Source organism: Panulirus ornatus, chromosome 46 (assembly GCF_036320965.1).
Source record: "Panulirus ornatus isolate Po-2019 chromosome 46, ASM3632096v1, whole genome shotgun sequence".
Classification (NCBI taxonomy): Eukaryota; Metazoa; Arthropoda; class Malacostraca; order Decapoda; family Palinuridae; genus Panulirus; species Panulirus ornatus.
This window is the reverse complement of record NC_092269.1, coordinates 36790988-36810842: the sequence shown is the minus strand read 5'-3', so window position 1 is coordinate 36810842 and position 19855 is coordinate 36790988. Positions and strand designations below refer to the sequence as shown.

At 47.6% G+C, this 19855-nt stretch overlaps 1 protein-coding gene across 1 annotated transcript in view; it reads right to left on the bottom strand.

Moving 5' to 3' along the window:
• Positions 1 to 3891: 3891 nt before the first annotated feature.
• LOC139763233 (uncharacterized) overlaps positions 3892 to 19855 on the bottom strand; it is a 110898-nt gene continuing 94934 nt past the window's right edge. The window contains exons 3-4 of the mRNA XM_071689116.1: positions 5677 to 5849; positions 3892 to 4029 (exon numbers count right to left, since the gene is read on the bottom strand). Coding sequence (XP_071545217.1) covers positions 5747 to 5849 — 103 coding nt within the window. The 3' untranslated portion in view covers positions 3892 to 4029; positions 5677 to 5746. The remainder of the gene's footprint in view (positions 4030 to 5676; positions 5850 to 19855) is intronic.

Below are 19855 nucleotides of genomic sequence, written 5' to 3'. Positions count from 1 at the left end.
TCTGCTGTGCAGGACTGGGGGAAACAAGTACAGCTCAAAACCCGATGTTAATTCCACTGATTGAACGCTGATAACGCCAGATGTGGGATGACATCAACTTCGCCCTGTTTTGAACTCCCTTGTAACCACACACACACACACACACACACACACACACACACACACACACACACACACACACACTTAAGGAGGGAGTCGCGATTGCCTCACGACGTGGGGGCTCTTTGGCTTATCGATGGCACCTGTCGACAACCCGGGGATCGAACCTGGGAGACAGGACCTCCGTCGCGGACATTATGCTACAGAGGGCGGCGACAGAAGTGTCGCCCTACGAAGATGATTCAATATTCAAATGTTTAAGGAGGAAAAAAAAAGGGAGACTGCTCCATCGCCTGGTTTGAGTACGAGTCTACCAGTTTGATGGCCGAAGGCTACCTGAACATCCAGGACCAGCCATGATGAAAATGACGATGGCTTAACGAAAGTGGAGAGGAATATGAGGGAGGAATAAACCAATTAAGATGAAGGCGGGAGATAGATCAACACACGGGCAACACATACCTCAGGACGGATTTGGGAGATGGGTTTAACCTAAGTGAGACGTTGGGAGATGCCTTGATCAATCAATAGCTGGTAGAGGCTAACGGAACTGAATCATTTCTAAGATACGGTTTCAGTTAACCGTCCTAACTTAGGAGTGTTGAAGTGGTGACCGGGAACCATCGTGTTACACCCTCCGTGTCAGGACTGCTAAACTCTCCTCTCTCTTATCTTAGCTAGGCTACCAAGCTAGTCTTAGCACTGACCTCCTATCTAAACCCACTTTTCTTCATCTAATCTTCCTCTTTCTTACCTCCTATCTTTGACACACTTTTCTTCATCTAATCCTCCTCTATTTTTACCTCTGAACACACTTTTCTTTTACCTAATCTTTCTGGTAAACTCAGCAGGAGGGAACACTGACTGTATGGGGACCTAACCCACACGCACCCCATATTTTCTAATCTCGTACCTCCATACCTCACACCCCATAAGACACCCCTGCCCCTTCCTTCATCTCTCGCCCTTATGTACTATTTTGGAGCAAGACGCTGCGGGAGCCATCAATACACCACCGTCATCAAGACACGTTATCATTACAGCGTCTCTCAGTAGGTCACTGATTAGTGTCGACTACGATCGCTTGTGGCATTCCCTCGTGTGTGGCGACCCGTCTTACGGGCTCTCTCTCTCTCTCTCTCTCTCTCTCTCTCTCTCTCTCTCTCTCTCTCTCTCTCTCTCTCTCTCTCATCAAGAGAATTCCTATAAGCCTCGTTGAACGTAGTTTATGATGTTGTGCTCGTCCTACAACCCTTGGCCCAGCCTTTGCGACCGCCAGCTCGAGCAGAGAGAGAGAGAGAGAGAGAGAGAGAGAGAGAGAGAGAGAGAGAGAGAGAGAGAGAGAGAGAGAGAGAGAGAGAGAGAGAGAGGGGTGTCAGTATGCAAGAGCTATTAAGCGCTGAGCCAGCACCACCTTCCCCTTCCCCCGCCATCCCACAACATGGGGCCCATGCGATACTCACCACCCCCGAACCCCCTGCGCCGCGCCACCATACGTCACCACGCACCATACAACCAGGCAACGCCCCGCGCCATCATTGGGGGTCGGGGGTCTATTCATTCCCCTCGCCCGGTATGGTCGCTCTATATGGCACGTCGTATTACCGGGGCTTCACAGCTGCTAACGACCCAGGAGAGGAGACGCTCTACGCAGCGCTCAGGAAGGCGGCCACGTCCACATTCCATGAACTTAAGATCAAGTATCCTGTTCCTTCTAATAATTTGCATACAACATATTAAACCGCGGACAAGCAATAAACAATGCTGGGCTATTTTGGATAATGCTCATTGAGAATCGCATTACCAATCCACACTCAACTTGGCTAATAAGGTTTCCCCCCAAACTCAGACGAGTCTGATACAATTCATCATTATCTTCACTTTATAAGTTACGGGGAGGAAAAAAATCTGTTCCTTATCCACGATTAATCTTCATCTATCACCGGCATCATCTTAACTGAATATCGCAGCTCGCCTTCCAGCACACACACACACACACACACACACACACACACACACACACACACACGGCAGGCTTATGTGACTGTTGGAGTGAAAAGAAAGATAATAACCCATGAACGCATCCTCCTGGCTCCGTCTTCACGATTTTAAGAAGTCTTCCAGACACGACGCTGCCAGCCACCCTCAAGGTGTGGGTGTGGGTGGTGAGGAGGAGAAGAGACGGTAGCCGGGCCACAGAACCAACTTACAGAAGGAGCTTTTCACACCACATCAACCTCGGCTGACACGCCCAACGCCGTGACGTGGGAGTGTCTGACCCACACACACACACCGGAGTCTTGCGACACACAAGCAGATACGAGTATTGTAAGTGTGCCTCTCTGCCGCTGCGACAGACAGGGTCTACCTTACGTTACCCTTACGTCCTCTCGTATCGTGGGGCGCGTTGAACAATCTAAACCCCCCCTCCCCTCTCCACACACACACACACCCTCTCGCGTCTGTCTCCGGACACTTCCATCCCTCACCCGTGCGCTGGGTGCTGTGGGAACGAACCATTCGTCTTCGTACTATTACTACGGGAGCAATTCATCTTGCTAACGCACAGTCCGGGAGAGGTTCATTCCACCCTACCCTTACCCAGGTGCCTTAAGGACGAACCATAGACACGCCCACAACACCGACTATATATATCTTTCTTTCATACTATTCGCCATTTCCCGCGTTAGCGAGGTAGCGTTAAGAACAGAGGACTGGGCCTTTGAGCGAATATCGTCACGTGGCCCCCTTCTCCGTTCCTTCTTTTGGAAAATTGAAAAAAAAAACCGAGAGGGGAGGATTTCCAGCCCCCAGCTCCCTCCCATTTTAGTCGCCTTCTACGACACGCAGGGAATACGTGGGCAGTATTCTTTCTCCCCTATCCCCAGGGATATATATATATCTTTCGTCATCAATTCACACTGGCAAATTTTTAAAGAAATGGATGAGGTTCGCAGAGCCTCCGAGATCATGAGGAGGAGGAGGAGGAGGAGGAGTGCGCATGAAGACGTCCCTACCTTATGAGCGAGGTCGGCCTGGGCAGCGGCTGCAGCTGCTCTCTCCCTGAGTGCGGCCCACTTCTCCGACAGCTTGGCCACCTCCCGCCTCACAGACCTGGTCAGGTCGCGAGCGCTCTCGTCGCCCCGGTACCTGGCATCGCCGTCCAGCTCCCGACCAGCTGAAAATATGGCCACTCTCATGTCACTCTGGAACTTTAAATTACCAGCTGGAAACTCCAATTCTACATTCACAGACCCCTACAATTTTAATCATCACGACTCCAAAAATCCTTAAATATTAACCAATTAATCTCCTAAGCCAGTGCAGTCATCAACAACGTCAAGTGTAATTTACAATACTGAGATAATGATCTTTAATCACTGTATTATAAAAAGACATCACGCTAATTTTTTCCACACTAAATATCAAAAATTCCTAAAATAACTTAAGTATCACATATTACTGAAAATTAATATAGTCATCCATTGAAAATACCATTATAGTAACCCTTATCTCCAATGCTTAACCTTAAAGTGAAAAGAAATATATATATAAACCACACAAGTCAATGATAAATAAAAAGTAGTGTAGTTGCCCATGAAAAACACCAGTTTGGGTCCGTTTTCTCTCGTGCCCTTCCACGTACGTTTTCTATGCTTACCTTCACTGTCACTGGTATCGCTCAAGGGCGGCTCGGAGGCGATCAACTGTCGACCGCTCTTCAAGTTGGACTCGATCACGGGCTGCTTCTCATCGATCACTCTCCTGAAGGAGGACAGGTCCTCCGAGAACTTGGAGAGGGAGTTCAGGTCACCCACAAGAGGGCCCAGAGCGGTGAGTTCCGTGTCCTTTCTGATCACCCATTCGATCAACTCTCGCAGGGACAGAAGCAATGTATTCCAGTTTTCGCTATTACCCTCCAGACGATTTCTGAAAACAAAAAATAATTATATCAATTATAAAAAATACAAAATTACCCCCAAAATTTGATAATATTTTAATAAATAACGATGTCCTTGTGTGTCATGTGTCCCCACCAACCCCAGTGTCGTATGTGTCCATACCAACCCCAGCGTCGCATGAGTCCCCATCAACCCCAGTGTCGTATGTGTCCCCACCAACCCCAGTGTCGCATGAGTCCCCATCAACCCCAGAGTCGTATGTGTCCCCACCAACCCCAGTGTCGTATGAGTCCCCATCAACCCCTGTGTCGTATGTGTCCCCACCAACCCCAGTGTCGTATGTATCCCCACCAACCCGTGTTGTATGTGACCCCATCAACCCCAGTGTCGTATGTGTCCCCACCAACCCCAGCGTCGTATGTGTCCCCACCAACCCCAGCGTCGTATGTGTCCCCACCAACCCCAGTGTCGTATGTATCCCCACCAACCCCAGTGTCGTATGTGTCCCCACCAACCCTAGTGTCGTATGTATCCCCACCAACCCCAGTGTCGTATGTATCCCCACCAACCCCAGTGTCGTATGTATCCCCACCAACCCTAGTGTCGTATGTATCCCCACCAACCCCAGTGTCGTATGTGTCCCCACCAACCCCAGTGTCGTATGTGTCCCCACCAACACCCGTGTCGTATGTATCCCCACCAACCCCAGCGTCGTATGTGTCCCCTAGCTACAGTTCTATGTGTACAGAATACATACTTTCCCACCCCGTATCTGCAATGCATCCTGTATTATCCACTGTTCATATATAAGAGTACTGGGCCATCCTGTACTGAATTTGTATCACTGTACAGAATACAGGGGAGTACAAAGCCTACGTCTGTACCTTCTCCTGTATTCACCTGTACCTATGTAACTTTATACACTCAAAAACGATACTTTATGTGGTTACTTTGATGTCGTATTTCATCACCTTTATTTTATAATTCTTAGACTTTTTTTTCCTAACCTTGAATTGAGCTCCTAGCCATGAAGAATTTCATTCTGTATCATAAATGCAACTTGACAACAAAGACATATTATCATATCTTAATGTCTTGGCCAGGGCCATGGCACGTAGGATGGCCCAGATACCACAATGTCTTGCCCACACAGTGAAGCCATTCGCCTACACCACACACCATCTCCAAGATGGCTATAATGAAGGGATTAAACCACACGAGAGCATGTGGGCCAACCAATACAGGGATTAAACCACGCTAGAGCATGTGGGCTAACCAATGAAGAGATTAAACCACACTAGAGCATGTGGGCTAACCAATAAAGGGATTAAATCACACTAGAACATCTGGACTAACCAATAAAGGGATTAAACCACACTAGAACATGTGGGCTAACCAATAAAGGGATTAAACCACACTAGAGCATGTGGGCTAACCAATATAGGCATTAAACCACACTAGAGTATGTAGAGGACTAACCAATAAATAGATCAGAACCACACTAGAGACATAAGGACTCATCAATAAAGATTGAAACCACGCCAAACCACACGCGGGAGATGGTAAATAAAGCGACTGAAACCACCTAAACCAACACACCCACTCCCTCACTCCAACCACACCATCCTCCCCTCCCCCCTCCTCTCTTCCGTCCGCGCCTCCCTGGCCTCCTTACCTGATGGCGATGCTCTTATGTTTCAACGTGTTCCATCTCTGGTTCATCTCCTCCAGGCGACGCTGCAGCATCACCGCCTCGTCCTGGTTCTCCAGCGTCCCCAGGAGCTTCTGGCCCGTCGCGTTGAGGCTCGCCAACACATCTTTGTGCGATTCGATCTCGCTCTGCAAGTCCTGGGAAGGAGAATTGAGGAATAGCTGTTGAAATCAAAACGAAAATTCAACCTATATTAAAAAACATACAGTGTAATTGCACATATAAATAATTTGAGCTGATGATAATAAAAGATTCATGCAATGTTATCTTAAAATCATCGCAAAACTTATAAAGCGAAGAATTCTTCGTGTTTAATGGCCCAGGGTAGCCTGGAAATACATGAGTTGACGGTCCGCCACAGAAAATGGGTAAACATTCATTTTTTTTCTCAGAAAACGTTTTGTTTGCCTCTGCAATGGGTAACCGAAATATAATCAAATTTCGGGTTTCATTCAGCATTTCACGCATATACAAAAATGGACAACACCACCCACATGGTGAGGAACATCAGACGATAAAACACACAATATACATTAGCATTGCAGAGTTTAGATCACAAATATTCTGATATACAATTTACTTCTCTTAAAATATTTACCATATACAGACTCTTGTCCCTGGTAAACTCTTGTAACTCTACGACTGTGCTAACATTAAATAAAGTTTTGCTTTCTTTTCTAATGCACTATTTTGTTTACATGATAAAATGGTGTACCAAATTCCAATACTCGTAAATATTCATGGTTTGGGTCCATGCGTGCGCATACATATATAATGTCAATTCTTCCCTGAAGATATATATATATATATATATATATATATATATATATATATATATATATATATATATATATATATATATATATATATATATATATCTTTTATTCGTCGACCGCAGAGAAAGACAACAATATATTGAGAAACATATGCCATATCTCAATGTTTTCGCGTAGGAGCGAGCGCTTATAAAATGTGAATACCATAGTGTTGAGAGAGAGAGAGAGAGAGAGAGAGAGAGAGAGAGAGAGAGAGAGAGAGAGAGAGAGAGAGAGAGAGATTTACACTCGTGTTGCCCCGTCTCTCAACCTCGTGTGTATGTACCATGTCTTTACGCCTACGTATGCACACACACACACACACACACACACACACACACACACACACACACACACACTAAACCTATACCATGTCAGTAACTGTGAATATGGAGACTCCAAGACCACTTGGCTGTGAAAGTCTGGTGTTTGACCTGACCCTCCTTCGTAGTCGTCGGGACGAAGACCACACCATCCTCCCTCAGGGTCGTCTGGTCGTGCTCACGGGGGGGGGGGGGGGGTTAGTTAACAGTACATGACCTCAAATCTCGTGCTTGATTAAGCCGCATCGACTACATCCGCTCACGTGACCCTCAGCATATGCTGATGAAGGGAGAGGGGTAGGTAGAGAGGGAGGAAGGGAGGGGTTAGCAGTACAGTCCAGCCAAAGGTCTTCCACACTGTATGAATTCGCGGGCTATGGGCGACCTCCTCCTCCTCCCCCAAACGCCCAGGAACGTGGGCGAGATGCGAGCGACGTTAAGGCTGAGAGTCTCGCTACCAGAGGTGATGGAGAACGGCCTTCCTGACAACGCTCTCCCCGCGAGGACAGGGGGGGGGGGGGTAACAATGATGTATCTTGAGCCGAGACCAGGCGCCTGCCGAGTTAGCTTCGCCAACAAAAGGTCCTTCAGCTATCTCCTCTCCTCTCCCTCCCTCCCTCTCTGGTCCTACGCCAACACAAGATCCTGTACTGTTCCTCGACCACAATGGCTTATCTCTCTCTCTCTCTCTCTCTCTCTCTCTCTCTCTCTCTCTCTCTCTCTCTCTCTCTCTCTCTCTCTCTCTCTCTCGCCAAGACGATCATAGTTGCGCGCGTTGTAAGCTGGCCTCGCTATGCCCTAACCCCAGTCCATCTCCGGCAGCGCTACTGTGACGTAGGCTTGGGCAGCATGAATGCTTTCCACAACAGGAAGGCTAAGAACACACGTCTCATGAGCCAATGTTCTTGAAGGCGACTCTGGTTAGCGTCTGCTCTCAAGCACAAGACGTGCAGGACGTGTTACCAACTGACCTTCCTTCTGTTCCAAGTACAAGACACAGAGCATGGGCTGTAACCTTCAACTTCCCCAGCACTCCTGCGGTGTAGGCACACGACACAGAACATGGGCCATAGTCTTCAACTTCCCCACCATTCCTGTGGTGTGGGCACAAGGCACAGAACACATGGCTGAAGCTGTGTTTACTGTACGCACATAGAAGCAAAGATGCGTGCTGCAAGGTGTATCCTTAAGTTACGTTTCAAGACAGAAGGTAATTCGATCCACACAAGTTACATTCACGTTCAGGTATAATTCAGAGGCAAGTGACCCTAAGCTGAGAGAGGTCTTACACGTTTACAGAGGGAAGTAAACACATTTGAGAACATCTTTTCATTGACGTATCGATACTAGTTATGTTTACATGGGCTTCTCATCGCTCTAGCTCACCTATTTAAGGTAGTATTACCTACATCCTGGCTCTAGCACCTTCGAGAAAGTGTGGGGCTTCCTGACCTTCCACGTAACTTAAATTCTAGACGAAAAAGGTGTTCATCACACGCTTCTGGGAACATACCTATTGACATATTGGTTACACACATCCTCCCGCCATTACTATCAACATTATTGCAAGGAATGTTTTTTAGCTTTCTGTATCCTGTATATACATATATTTCTTCGTCTACAATATTACATTACAGAGTTCTGATCGAAACAAAATATCGCACTGTATGTTGGTAACTACATATTTTCATATATATCTACTGATACTATCAAGGTCAACCAATTCAACGTATAGTGATAAGTTTACCCAATCAAATGGTTACTAGAAAGTTTACCAGATTCAACGGATACTGCCAAGTCTACCCGATTCAATGGATACTACCAAGTCTACCCGATTCAATGGATACTACCAAGTGTACCCGATTCAATGGATACTACCAAGTCTACCCAGTTCAATGGATACTACCAAGTCTACCCGATTCAATGGATACTACCAAGTCTACCCAGTTCAATGGATACTACCAAGTCTACCCGATTCAATGGATACTACCAAGTCTACCCACTTCAGTTCATTACTACGAGCCTGAGACAATCAAGCCTTGGGACGACTCCGATCTATTTTCAGCTTGTAACACTGGCAAGGTATACTTGGAACTGTCATGCCTACAAGGAGTACGAAAACTCTGGTGTATCACAGATCACGACGGTCCCAGTGAGTCATGTTTCTCTTACACACACACACACACACACACACACACACACACACACACACACACACACACACACCTTCTCAGCTCCCTGCGTCATCTCTTAGAGTATACGCTATCATATACACCGAGGGTTGGGGGTGTGAGGCAAGGGGGGGGTTATAGAGATGGAGGATGGGGTCTATGATGGACACTGGGGACGTATACAGAAGGGAGGGAGAGAAGGAGGGACAGACAAAAGGAGTACGTATGAGGGGACAAAAGTGTGAGGGGAAAGGAATATGAGAGACGAGGATTATGTAGGAAAGGAAAGCGACGAAAGATACTGATGAGGGAGGGAAGAGTAATACGTTATGAGAGTATTTATGAGGGAGGAGAAACATACATGAGGGAATACGTCATTCAGCCAGGGCGCAACGTGAGCGTCACGCATACTTGATCAATGGAAATGTGTTGAAGAGAGAGATCCTATGAGGAACAGGCAACGTGTGGGATGAGGTCAGTGTGTGACAGAGGGACATGGGGTGCGACAGAGAGACATGGGGTGCGACAGAGGGACATGGGGTGCGACAGAGGGACATGGGGTGCGACAGAGGGACATGGGTTGGCTGGGCGGAGTCATAGAGGCTTTAATCCTATTACTCATGAAGGCCGATCAATGTCAACGTGTAACCAACAGAGCTAGAGTCCTGAACACCATCCTCATAATAATACAATGTAATACAATACAATTCAAACAACGTAGACGCTCACACTGTACGCATACATCCCTTACAATACGGGTACTGTATTAATGACAATGAACACTTCTCGAAAGTTAAAAGTAAAAAAAAAAAAGAAAAAAAAGATATATGTGGCTTTACAATAACATTAAGCTGATAAAAAGTTGAGGATGTATAAGAAGCATCTTTTAATGTAATGGAATACACTGAGTGGTGAACTTTTAAACGCTTCACAGTTTACGGAAAGTGAGAAAGTTCTATGACTATGAGAAAGTTCATTTGATGGGCCACCACAAGCGCAGAACTACCCGTAGTGTACGAACAGGTAATTACATACACATAAGTGAAAACTTCCTCCTCACACAGCACAAACAAGTAATTACACACACACACACACACACACACTAACAGATAAGACTTATCGCCAGAAACTGTAACACTCCACACGGAAAGATAAGATCCTATATGTCAGACATCACACCTGATATCAAAGCCACTTCAGTTTGAGGAGAAAGTTATCTGCTATCTGCCCCGTGTCAATCCCTCAAGCTGACAAAAGATAACCCTAAAACTTAAACCTGATACCGCATCGACGGCAGAAGAAACCACACGGGCAGAGACCTAAAACCCCACAAACCAGAGAGTGTAACAAAAGAAACCCATCTCTATACAGGTCCTTCAACAGAAGCTATGTAGTGCTGAACATCCTCTTATCACTGAAGACGATCTCGACCATCTAAGCGAGTGATATATATATATATATATATATATATATATATATATATATATATATATATATATATATATCACGTGATATATAAGTGTAAAAGGCATATACAAAGAAGTACTGCGAAAACTATTAACATAATCACTACTGCTACTACAATATTGTGACTACGACAACCACTACGCTACTACTACTGCTAAAAGAACAATACTACTACTAGTAATAATAGGAGGAACAATATCAACACTATTACTACCACTCCTGCATGTATCTGTCTGAAACAATATCTCGATGAGGAAGGCTGAAGGAGATGAAGCTCCTGAAATGTTTTCCTGAAGTGCTAAAGCTAAAGGCACACGCAAGTAAGCTCTCGAGAGGCTAGAAGTCGGAGAAACAATGAATGCACTTCAACTTTTGCGAAGATGGAAGCTGGGGAAACAATAGAGTCGCAGTCTAACAAAAGAAACATCCAAACTAAACAGCGACATATGACACGCCATCATAATCGAGAGGATCCCCTGGGGGGGAAAAAAAAATAAGAGGATCTGAAAGGATTAACGTGGAGCCATTGTGTTCCCCTTATGGACTAGGAGAGAGAAAAAAAACGACTTTAAAGAACCCTGGTGAAGCGAATCGTCGCTAAAGTATCCAAAGCCGAGGGAATCAAACCTCCCATCATAGCGATAAGTCTCCAAAGGTACAGTACAAATCAAGCCAACAGACCCGGAGTCTCTCCTGTGAAAAAAAGAAAAAGAAAAAGGGAAAACTACACTATGATTAAAAAACTGGGAGCTCTGGCATCGGGGAAATGAGTTAAGAAACTTGAAAATAACGTCTCAAGATTTTTGCCAAGCAGACAAACATATACCCTTTTGATCCTACGTATTTAACACACTCGCCGAGGGGTTTGATATCAAAACGAAGACATTTCCCTTAGCCATTACTTGAAGAATAATGCTTTGAAGTGTCATGGACACTTACGTATCATCTTTGGCGAGTAAAACCCCTAATCTCCTGTGGTGCTGTGTCGTAACCTCATAACAACGAGGAGGTCTAAAAATAATATAGCCTCATCTCATATACACACGAACTTGGAACGACCCTTGGTCCGCCTTGCTAGCATTCCTCTAGGCTCAGGTTACCGCCATCATAATAACCTACACTTGTCCAATAAACCAGAAGAGGATTCCCAGTATAAACATATATAAAAAAAGAAAAGAAAACGCAAGACGGCTTGAGTACTAGAGGGGTAAGGAAGTGGTGACGAGAAATGGTTTCGAAGGCTCAAACCGTCCAGGAGGAAGAGACGCCATATTCGCGCCAAGATAGTAACACAAATTCACCAATGTCTTGGCCGAAATAAACGCCCAGGAAACGAGGGAGATGGACGAGGCTCCCCTACCAGGTGCCACAGCAGAACAAACAAACAAGTCACGATGAAACTGAAGCAGTGGCATCCTTGTCAACCAAATACCGTCCCATGTTCACGGGACGAACACAAACACAACCAGAACATGCGTCGCAAGAACACACACACACACACACACACACACACACGACACTTTCAAGTACCCCGTGTTGCCACTCTCCTTCCCCTACACACATACACACACACACACACACACACACACACACACACACACACACACACACAGCTCACTTGCAGCGCCCTCAACGCTGCTCAGAAGCCACAGCGAAAGACCTGCACCCCTCACCACCCCCGAGTCTCGAGTTTATATGAGCAACACATTCCACGCTGGTACTGTTACGCCTCTGGTCCATCCCTGTTACGCATCACAGTAACTTGTAACCGTCTGTCACTGTAGACACCTTAACCTCCAAGGGCACTGACGGGAAACCTCGTACTCTGTTCCTTCCATCATGACATTACACGAATTTCATTTTCTTTCATCTGTACAGGATGAAAAGACTTCAATAAAGTGGTATTGTTGGCTTTAAACATCATAATGTCTGGGAGTGTATATACAATATTTTTTTTGCCATACATGATCGTAATTTCCCGCGTTAGCGAAGTAGTGCCATGAACATACGTGGAGAGGCACCATTCGCTTACATCTATTCTTTCTGCCATGTGTAAAGCACCGAAATCCCAGCTCCCTATCCATATCCAGGCCCCAGAGACCTTTCCATGGTTTACCCTGGCCATTTTACATGAGCTGATTCAGTCCAATGTTCAGGCCCCTATTGCTCAAAATCTTTTTTCACTCCATCCTTCCACCATGGGCCGGTGATATTAAAACGAGAGCAAGTTACACATGATAAGCCAGGCAAAATATGGTAAAGTCATCTTGAAATATAATCCGTTGGGACCACGCGAGGATGTACACTCTCCTGCCCTGGGAGATACATTGCTTAGACGAAGGTGTGTGAGTTGTGTGTGTGTGTGTGTGTGTGTGTGTGTGTGTGTGTGTGTGTGCGTGTGTTGTGTGTGTGTCTGTGTGTGTGTGTGTGTGTGTGTGTGTGTGTGTGTGTGTTGGGGAAGGCCTTTCGACTCTCTCTTGTCGGTCTCCATAACCACTGGTCTGCTCTAGAGTTTCATCAATTAATTTTTTTCCTTCTCTTCGGCACCGCCAGGCCCAGTTACGCTAACAACGTCAGATCACAATGCTACACCTCACAGAGACGCACTGGGGGTCTACTTCGTTAACTATCCCCGCTCACGGGTGTGCCTCACCGACCTACATCGCCTGCCCCACTTCCCCCCCCCGAAGCATAACACACATACCGCCGCCTCTACGCTAGATTCATACCGCTAGCATAACGTCCATTAAAGTTCCTTTCACAACAACACACAAAAACATAATCGCTATCGAGCCTTGTGCGGTCGGGTGCTGACGCGTATTACTTCCGGTAAATTAAGCCGCTCTCCCCCAAGCAGTTCCTTCACCCCTGAGCGGCGAGTGGCTGGTTCAGATCCAGACACCCGCGGAACGGCGTCATTTCCAGCCTTGGTGTTGAACGCCAGGGGGAAAAAGAGCCAGAGTCATGTAAGTAGTCGGGAACCCAATTAGTACCGCTGTGTTGAGCGGCCTCAAATGCGCGCGCACGACCTTCACCATCTTCAGCACGGAGGGCAACGACCCGTACGAGGGCAAGACTGAACGACTCTTCGGTATGAGGGCCTTTTAAGGGCAGGTTCACCATCATAGCCAAGGGTCGTATCGTCGAGCTCAAGGGTCGTACCGTCGAGCTCAAGGGTCGTACCGTTGTGCTCAAGGGTCGTAACGTCGTGCTCAAGGGTCGTACCGTCGTGCTCAAGGGTAGTCCCGTCGAGCTCAAGGGTCGTATCGTCGTGCTCAAGGGCCCTACCGTTGTGCTCAAAGGGCGCCGACCTAACATAGCCCAAGTCAAGTCCACCAGACTTCTTTAGACGAAACGCGCTACACAATTACTTAACCTTAGAGGGAGCCTTAGAGAAAAGTTCGAATTCCTGCAAAACAAGTTCGTCTGAAAGAATAAAAACGCAAAACGTAAACGTTAATATTCATTCTTTAATTACCATCCCATCTACTTCCATACAGAATATAAGAACGTATAAGCAAGTGCTAAGCTTAAGCTTCCATGGTGGTCGAGCGCATAGGTTCGAACCCTGGCTGCGGCAGTCGGTACACAGTCAACCCAGCTGTTCAACCACCCCTAAGGGGGTTGGTCGATAAAATGGGTACCTGGCGCAGGCTAGGGTATATTCTCAGCTAACATACAAGTAAACCTAGAACATAAGACCATGTGTAATGAAGTGTTCTGGTTGTACATTTAAGGTATCGCACCACTTCTAACTTATTTCTAAACCGCACTACCTCTAACTTATTTCTAAACCGCACCACTTCTAACTTATTTCTAAACCGCACCACTTTTAACTTATTTCTAAACCGCACCACTTCTCACTTATTTCTAAACCGCACCACTTCTAACTTATTTCTAAACCGCACCACTTCTAACTTATTTCTAAACCGCACCACTTCTAACTTATTTCTAAACCTCACCACTTCTAACTTATTTCTAAACCGCACCACTTCTAACTTATTTCTAAACCGCACCACTTCTAACATTTCTAAACCGCACCACTTCTAACTTATTTCTAAAGGCTAAATCAAAACCAAGAGAGTATCTCTACACACTACATTAATTCTGCGAATCACCAAGAGGGTGCTGGAAAAGAAGCGATGAGCCACTCTATAAAGCTGGCCTTCAGTGTGGCTGGTTGGCCAAGGTCTTTCCAACGCTCCCAGCCCCCACGACACCCCCTCCCCAACACCACCCGGTTCCCATCTGTAGCCTAGCCATCTGGTCCATCCTTCCATACAATCCTCCTCTATCCTTCAACACCCAATCCACCCTGGCCACTCTCACGAACGCTGAAACTCCAAAGAGTTTCCAGCGTCATTAACAAAAATCCCGTTCCCTTCGCTTCCTTCCAGAGTTAAAATCCCCAATGACCTTGTGGTGGGCAAATACACACACACACACACACACACACACACACACACATAACACACCAACAGAGCAGACCCTCAACCAGTGAACGATGCATCACTTAAGCAGTACCACTGACCAGACAACATCAATCCTTGCAGTGTCTGTAAAAATTCACGTATACGTCAACTATTCGTACGAGGCTACGGCACTACGATGACTATTATGGAAACGGAGTGTACGCATATATCTAAAGATGCGCGATAGAGCTTTATTCATTGGTGCGTCGCCATACAGCTCAAAGTTGATCGAGATTGCATGAGCGAAGAGACGCTCCATCCATCACAGTTTAGGTCAAGGGCCAGGCCATGTAGTCCAAGCGTGGATTAAATGACCATCTCCGTCCATGATGAGCGGAATGAAAGAGTAATTCCCAACCTCGACGTGATGGGTAGAGATGGAAGAACACAAGCGTTATCGAGACGTACGTGTCATAAAGTGGACAGTGGACTGCATGCGGTGAGAGTTGAGACAGGGGTTGGGATAGAGCTGTGGCAAGTGGGGGGTGTGTCTCTTGAGGTTTGGAGGGAACGAGATATCAACGCAGGCCCTGCAACCAAGCCGGAAGAGAAGGAATTAACACAAGTGGTACACACGGGTGAGGGGACGGACACATCGGCAACAAACAGGTCACTGTGTGGAATCCAATCGAGTGCTCTTAGCGTTCGCCCAGCTACCAGATGGTCGACGCGAATCCTTCGTTAAGTCACCAAAAACACCTTCATGTGTCCGAAGTTCTATCAACCCTTATGATTAATGTTTGTGGTGACAGAAAATCCTCATCTCTCCACAGCACCATAATGAGCATAACGCTATTCAAGATGCGGAGCAGAGAGGATCCTCGCTACTACACCTGTAACACAAGCGGGGTAGTAGCCTAGTGCTGCCGGTAGAGGGCGAAGCTCAATCAGGGGCCCCAACCGCCAAACGGGGCGAGTTGCCAACCTCTCTCCGTCATGCCATCTTTTCCCTGCCACTCTTTTACGACCTCGTCCCTGCAGCAAATCAACGGAGGCTTCTTCTATCTGTCACAATCTGGCACGGGAGGGAAGGTTGATGGCGTCCCAGAGCAGCGAGAGTGAAGAGCGGAAAAGAGCCAGAAGAAGCGGGATGGTGTCAGTGTTGTTGTGGTGGGGTGGGAGCTGGGGTGTCCCCAAGGGCGAGGCGTAGGGGGGCCGCCCAGGACCGTGGCGTCAGGCTGGCGGGCAGGACAAGGTAGATCCCCTTCCATACTCTTATCTAGATGCCTCACTCTCTCACACGACCGAACCTTACTGTGCCCACCTCGCACCTGGGGCAGAAGCACCACAAGGCTGTTATTAAATGTCGCGAATTCTTCCACTGTGCATTATCTACGTTCACATCTATACGTCCCGCACGATCGCCTGCGGAATGAAGAAACTAATTTTCTTCGATCATTCTAGTTTTTGACATGGCCGCGTCACTGATGACCACCACGGAAAGTATGTGAAGATACTTTTTGATCATTCTATTCTTTGACAGTACACTACAGTATTTCTTTCCCTGGCAAAAACTTAAGCCAATCCAATTCAAACACCTTCATTTTAACTAGGAACCAAACTGAACCTTCCCTAATCTTTATCATTTATCAAAACGCAATCTAAAATCTTCCCATTTCAAAATCTTTAAACTTACAGAATATCGAGCCAAGTCTTTCCTTGTATTCGATCCATAACTATGAAATTCCCACCGCTGGATATTCGCTGCCTGAAGACGGAACAGAGTATTCACACTTCATGGGGGTAATGTATAAGGTCTGATCGCCACAGCAGGCCAAGCCAGCACCACTTGGCTCTGCTCCTTTAAGTCAGTTGGATTTGCTTTGCCGCATGGCTGCTTTGACGACTGACTGACAGACTGCGAGGGGCGGCTATGAATGCCTGACCATCTAGCTACCTGTCTGGAAAACTACTACCCACAAGGCTGCCTAAAAGACTGAGTGGTTATCTAAATGGCAACCAAGAGATCTGGCTGCCAACGCATATGGCTCTTCGAAAACCTGGCTGGCAATGTATATGGTGGTCTACAAGCCATCAATGAAGAAGGCTGCCTGGAACACAAGGCCGGCAAAGCACTTGGCACCCTAAACATCTGGCTGGAAACGTGCGTAGCTTTCCAACATGACTATCCATCGTTGCTTCTAATACTTTACTGCCTATAGACCTTATTGGACGAACAGGAAGGGTGGGGAGCGGTATGTGCACAGTGTTGGCTGCCCACGTTCACTCGCCTCACCTTTGCGTACACCTTATGAGGGTTTCGGAGGTCTTCTACCCCTACAGCAGGGTCTGGGAGCAAAGCTGCATTGTCGCCCCTCCGCTCAGAAAGGCTGGCTGTGGTGGGAGGCTGCTGCGGTCGAGCCCTCGACGAAAAAGAAGAAAGCAACCCATCCCATCCCTCTTGCACAAACATCCCATTCTGATCCCTCGTATAAGGGAACATGCACTGACACTCGAGCCTTTTATTACCCTCACTGGACCAGACACACATCCTACTGTAGGAGGGAGGGAGGGAGGAGGGCCTTTGGACGTTCTATTGTAGTGACACATATCTGCGTCTCGGTCTGTCGCGGGTGGCTGGTCCATCATTAACATACCAAGGTCGGTATCTTCCCTGTGACTCACGCCTCGCACCGCTGCCAGGGAGCCATCACTGACCCACTACATATGCAGGAGGAGCACTTGCTTGTATGTGCTCCACCTCCCTTCCACCCGTGCACGGGTCTGCTCCGCGGTACCTCTTCCTTGTATGACTGCTGCTCCACCTTCCTCCCTCCCCATGCATAAGCCCTGTTCCACCTCTCCTATATATATGGGTCTGTTCCACCTTACTCACGAATGGGCACTGCTCCACCTTACCCCTAGTGATGGGTCATGCTCTACTCCCCTCCCATGCATGAATCCTGCCCCATGTACCCGCCACCCCATCCACGTTTAATAAGCACGTCCTATGCACATGGGGCCATACCCCATACATGATCCCAGGATCCATAATGTACGAAATCACCATCATATGGGCATGGAACCTCCCTCGGGCACACGAGACATCCCATTTAGTGTTCGTAATCCCCATTCAGGCGCACGAAACATCAACCCCCACCTCCTCCTCCTCCTCCGTGCACGAAAGCCACGAAACATCAACCCCCTCCTCCTCCTCCTCCTCCGTGCACGAAAGCCACTCCCGTCCCTCCAAACCCGTGGGCGTTATCGTCACATTAACCACAGGGGTCAAGATGTATTTCTAAAATACACGTCGAGGGTCTGTCTTCTGACCTCACCACTTGAGCCAACGGCAGCGAGGAGCGTTATCAAAGGCGGGGGAGAGAGAGAGAGAGAGAGAGAGAGAGAGAGAGAGAGAGAGAGAGAGAGAGAGAGAGAGAGAGAGAGAGAGAGAGAGAGAGAGGAGGATCTGTCCCATGTATCCCAGTTATGGGAGAAAATATCCCATTGGCAGGGGAGGGAATATATCCCTAAATCTATCCCGCTTGTAGGAAGAAACGGTATCCCAGGGGAGAGTGTATCCCACAGCATCCCAGCAGCAGTAGAGAAATGCATCCGCATGTATCCCAGTGGCAGGAGGAATACTACAACCAAGCAGCACCTGGGCAAAGCAGTTCCGGCCATCGAAACCCTCCCTCCCCGCCGCTCAGCGCAACGAAAACGGAGGCAGGAAGTACAACACGAAGCACAACCTCTCTCTCTCTCTCTCTCTCTCTCTCTCTCTCTCTCTCTCTCTCTCTCTCTCTCTCTCTCTCACTCTTCAGGCGAGGGTACACACAACAAAGCAGGTGGAAACCAACCTTCTCCCTCTCCCTCCACCTTCCCTGGGAGTCCAGGAGACAAGACTTTGAACACAGCAGCTTTCAGAGGAGAAGCAACAAAGGACAAGGGCCGGGCTACACAAGGGCACCATGGGTGGGATGGGGGGAGAGGAGGGGTGGTTGTGCGACCTCCTCATCAGATCCAACACGCGTCAGCACAGCCAAGGAGCAATCACGGGTAATTACTCCATTTGCGATCCATCAAGAACGGTGCGATTTATGGCCTTCGAGCGAGGACGGGTCCCTTGCTAGCGTGTGTGTGTGTGTGTGTGTGTGTGTGTGTGTGTGTGTGTGTGTGTGTGTGTGTGTGTGGGTGTGTGTGTGTGTGGAAGCCCAGATCACACTTTCTACTCGGTGTTCTGCGTTAACCATCAGGCAAAGAGTGTAGGGCTTATGAGCCATGTCGTGATATATCATGCAAACGTCAAGCCAACATGTCTTTTCATGGCCAGGGTCGCGACACACTGGAAAATCTATGGGCCTTATAGCTGGGGTTAAGATTGCGTTCTATGTTCACCTATGCGTCTATATAAGTACGTCTATGTAAGTAAATACCAGATAAACTCTTTTTAAGCTTAAGCTTTGGCCACTCTGCACTGTGGTCTCTGATTTCTCGGCTACAGAGAGACTTTTCAAAAAGTTTGTCACAGTGGTAGGTTAAGCGGAGGCGTTTGTCACAGTTGTAGGTTCAGTGGAGACGTCTGCCACAGTAACAGGTTCAGTGGAGACGTCTGCCACAGTAACAGGTTCAGTGGAGACGTCTGCCACAGTAATAGGTTCAGTGGAGACGTCTGCCACAGTAATAGGTTCAGTGGAGACGTCTGCCACAGTAACAGGTTTTGTGGAGACGTCTGCCACAGTGGTAGGTTAAGTGGAGACGTCTGCCACAGTAACAGGTTCAGTGGAGACGTCTACCATAGTAACAGGTTCAGTGGAGACGTCTGCCACAGTGGTAAGTTCAGAGGAGACGTCTGCCGCAGTGGTAAGTTCAGAGGAGACGTATGCCACAGTGGTAAGTTGAGGAGACGTCTGCCACAGTGGTAAGTTCAGTGGAGACGTTTGTCTCGGCCCTAC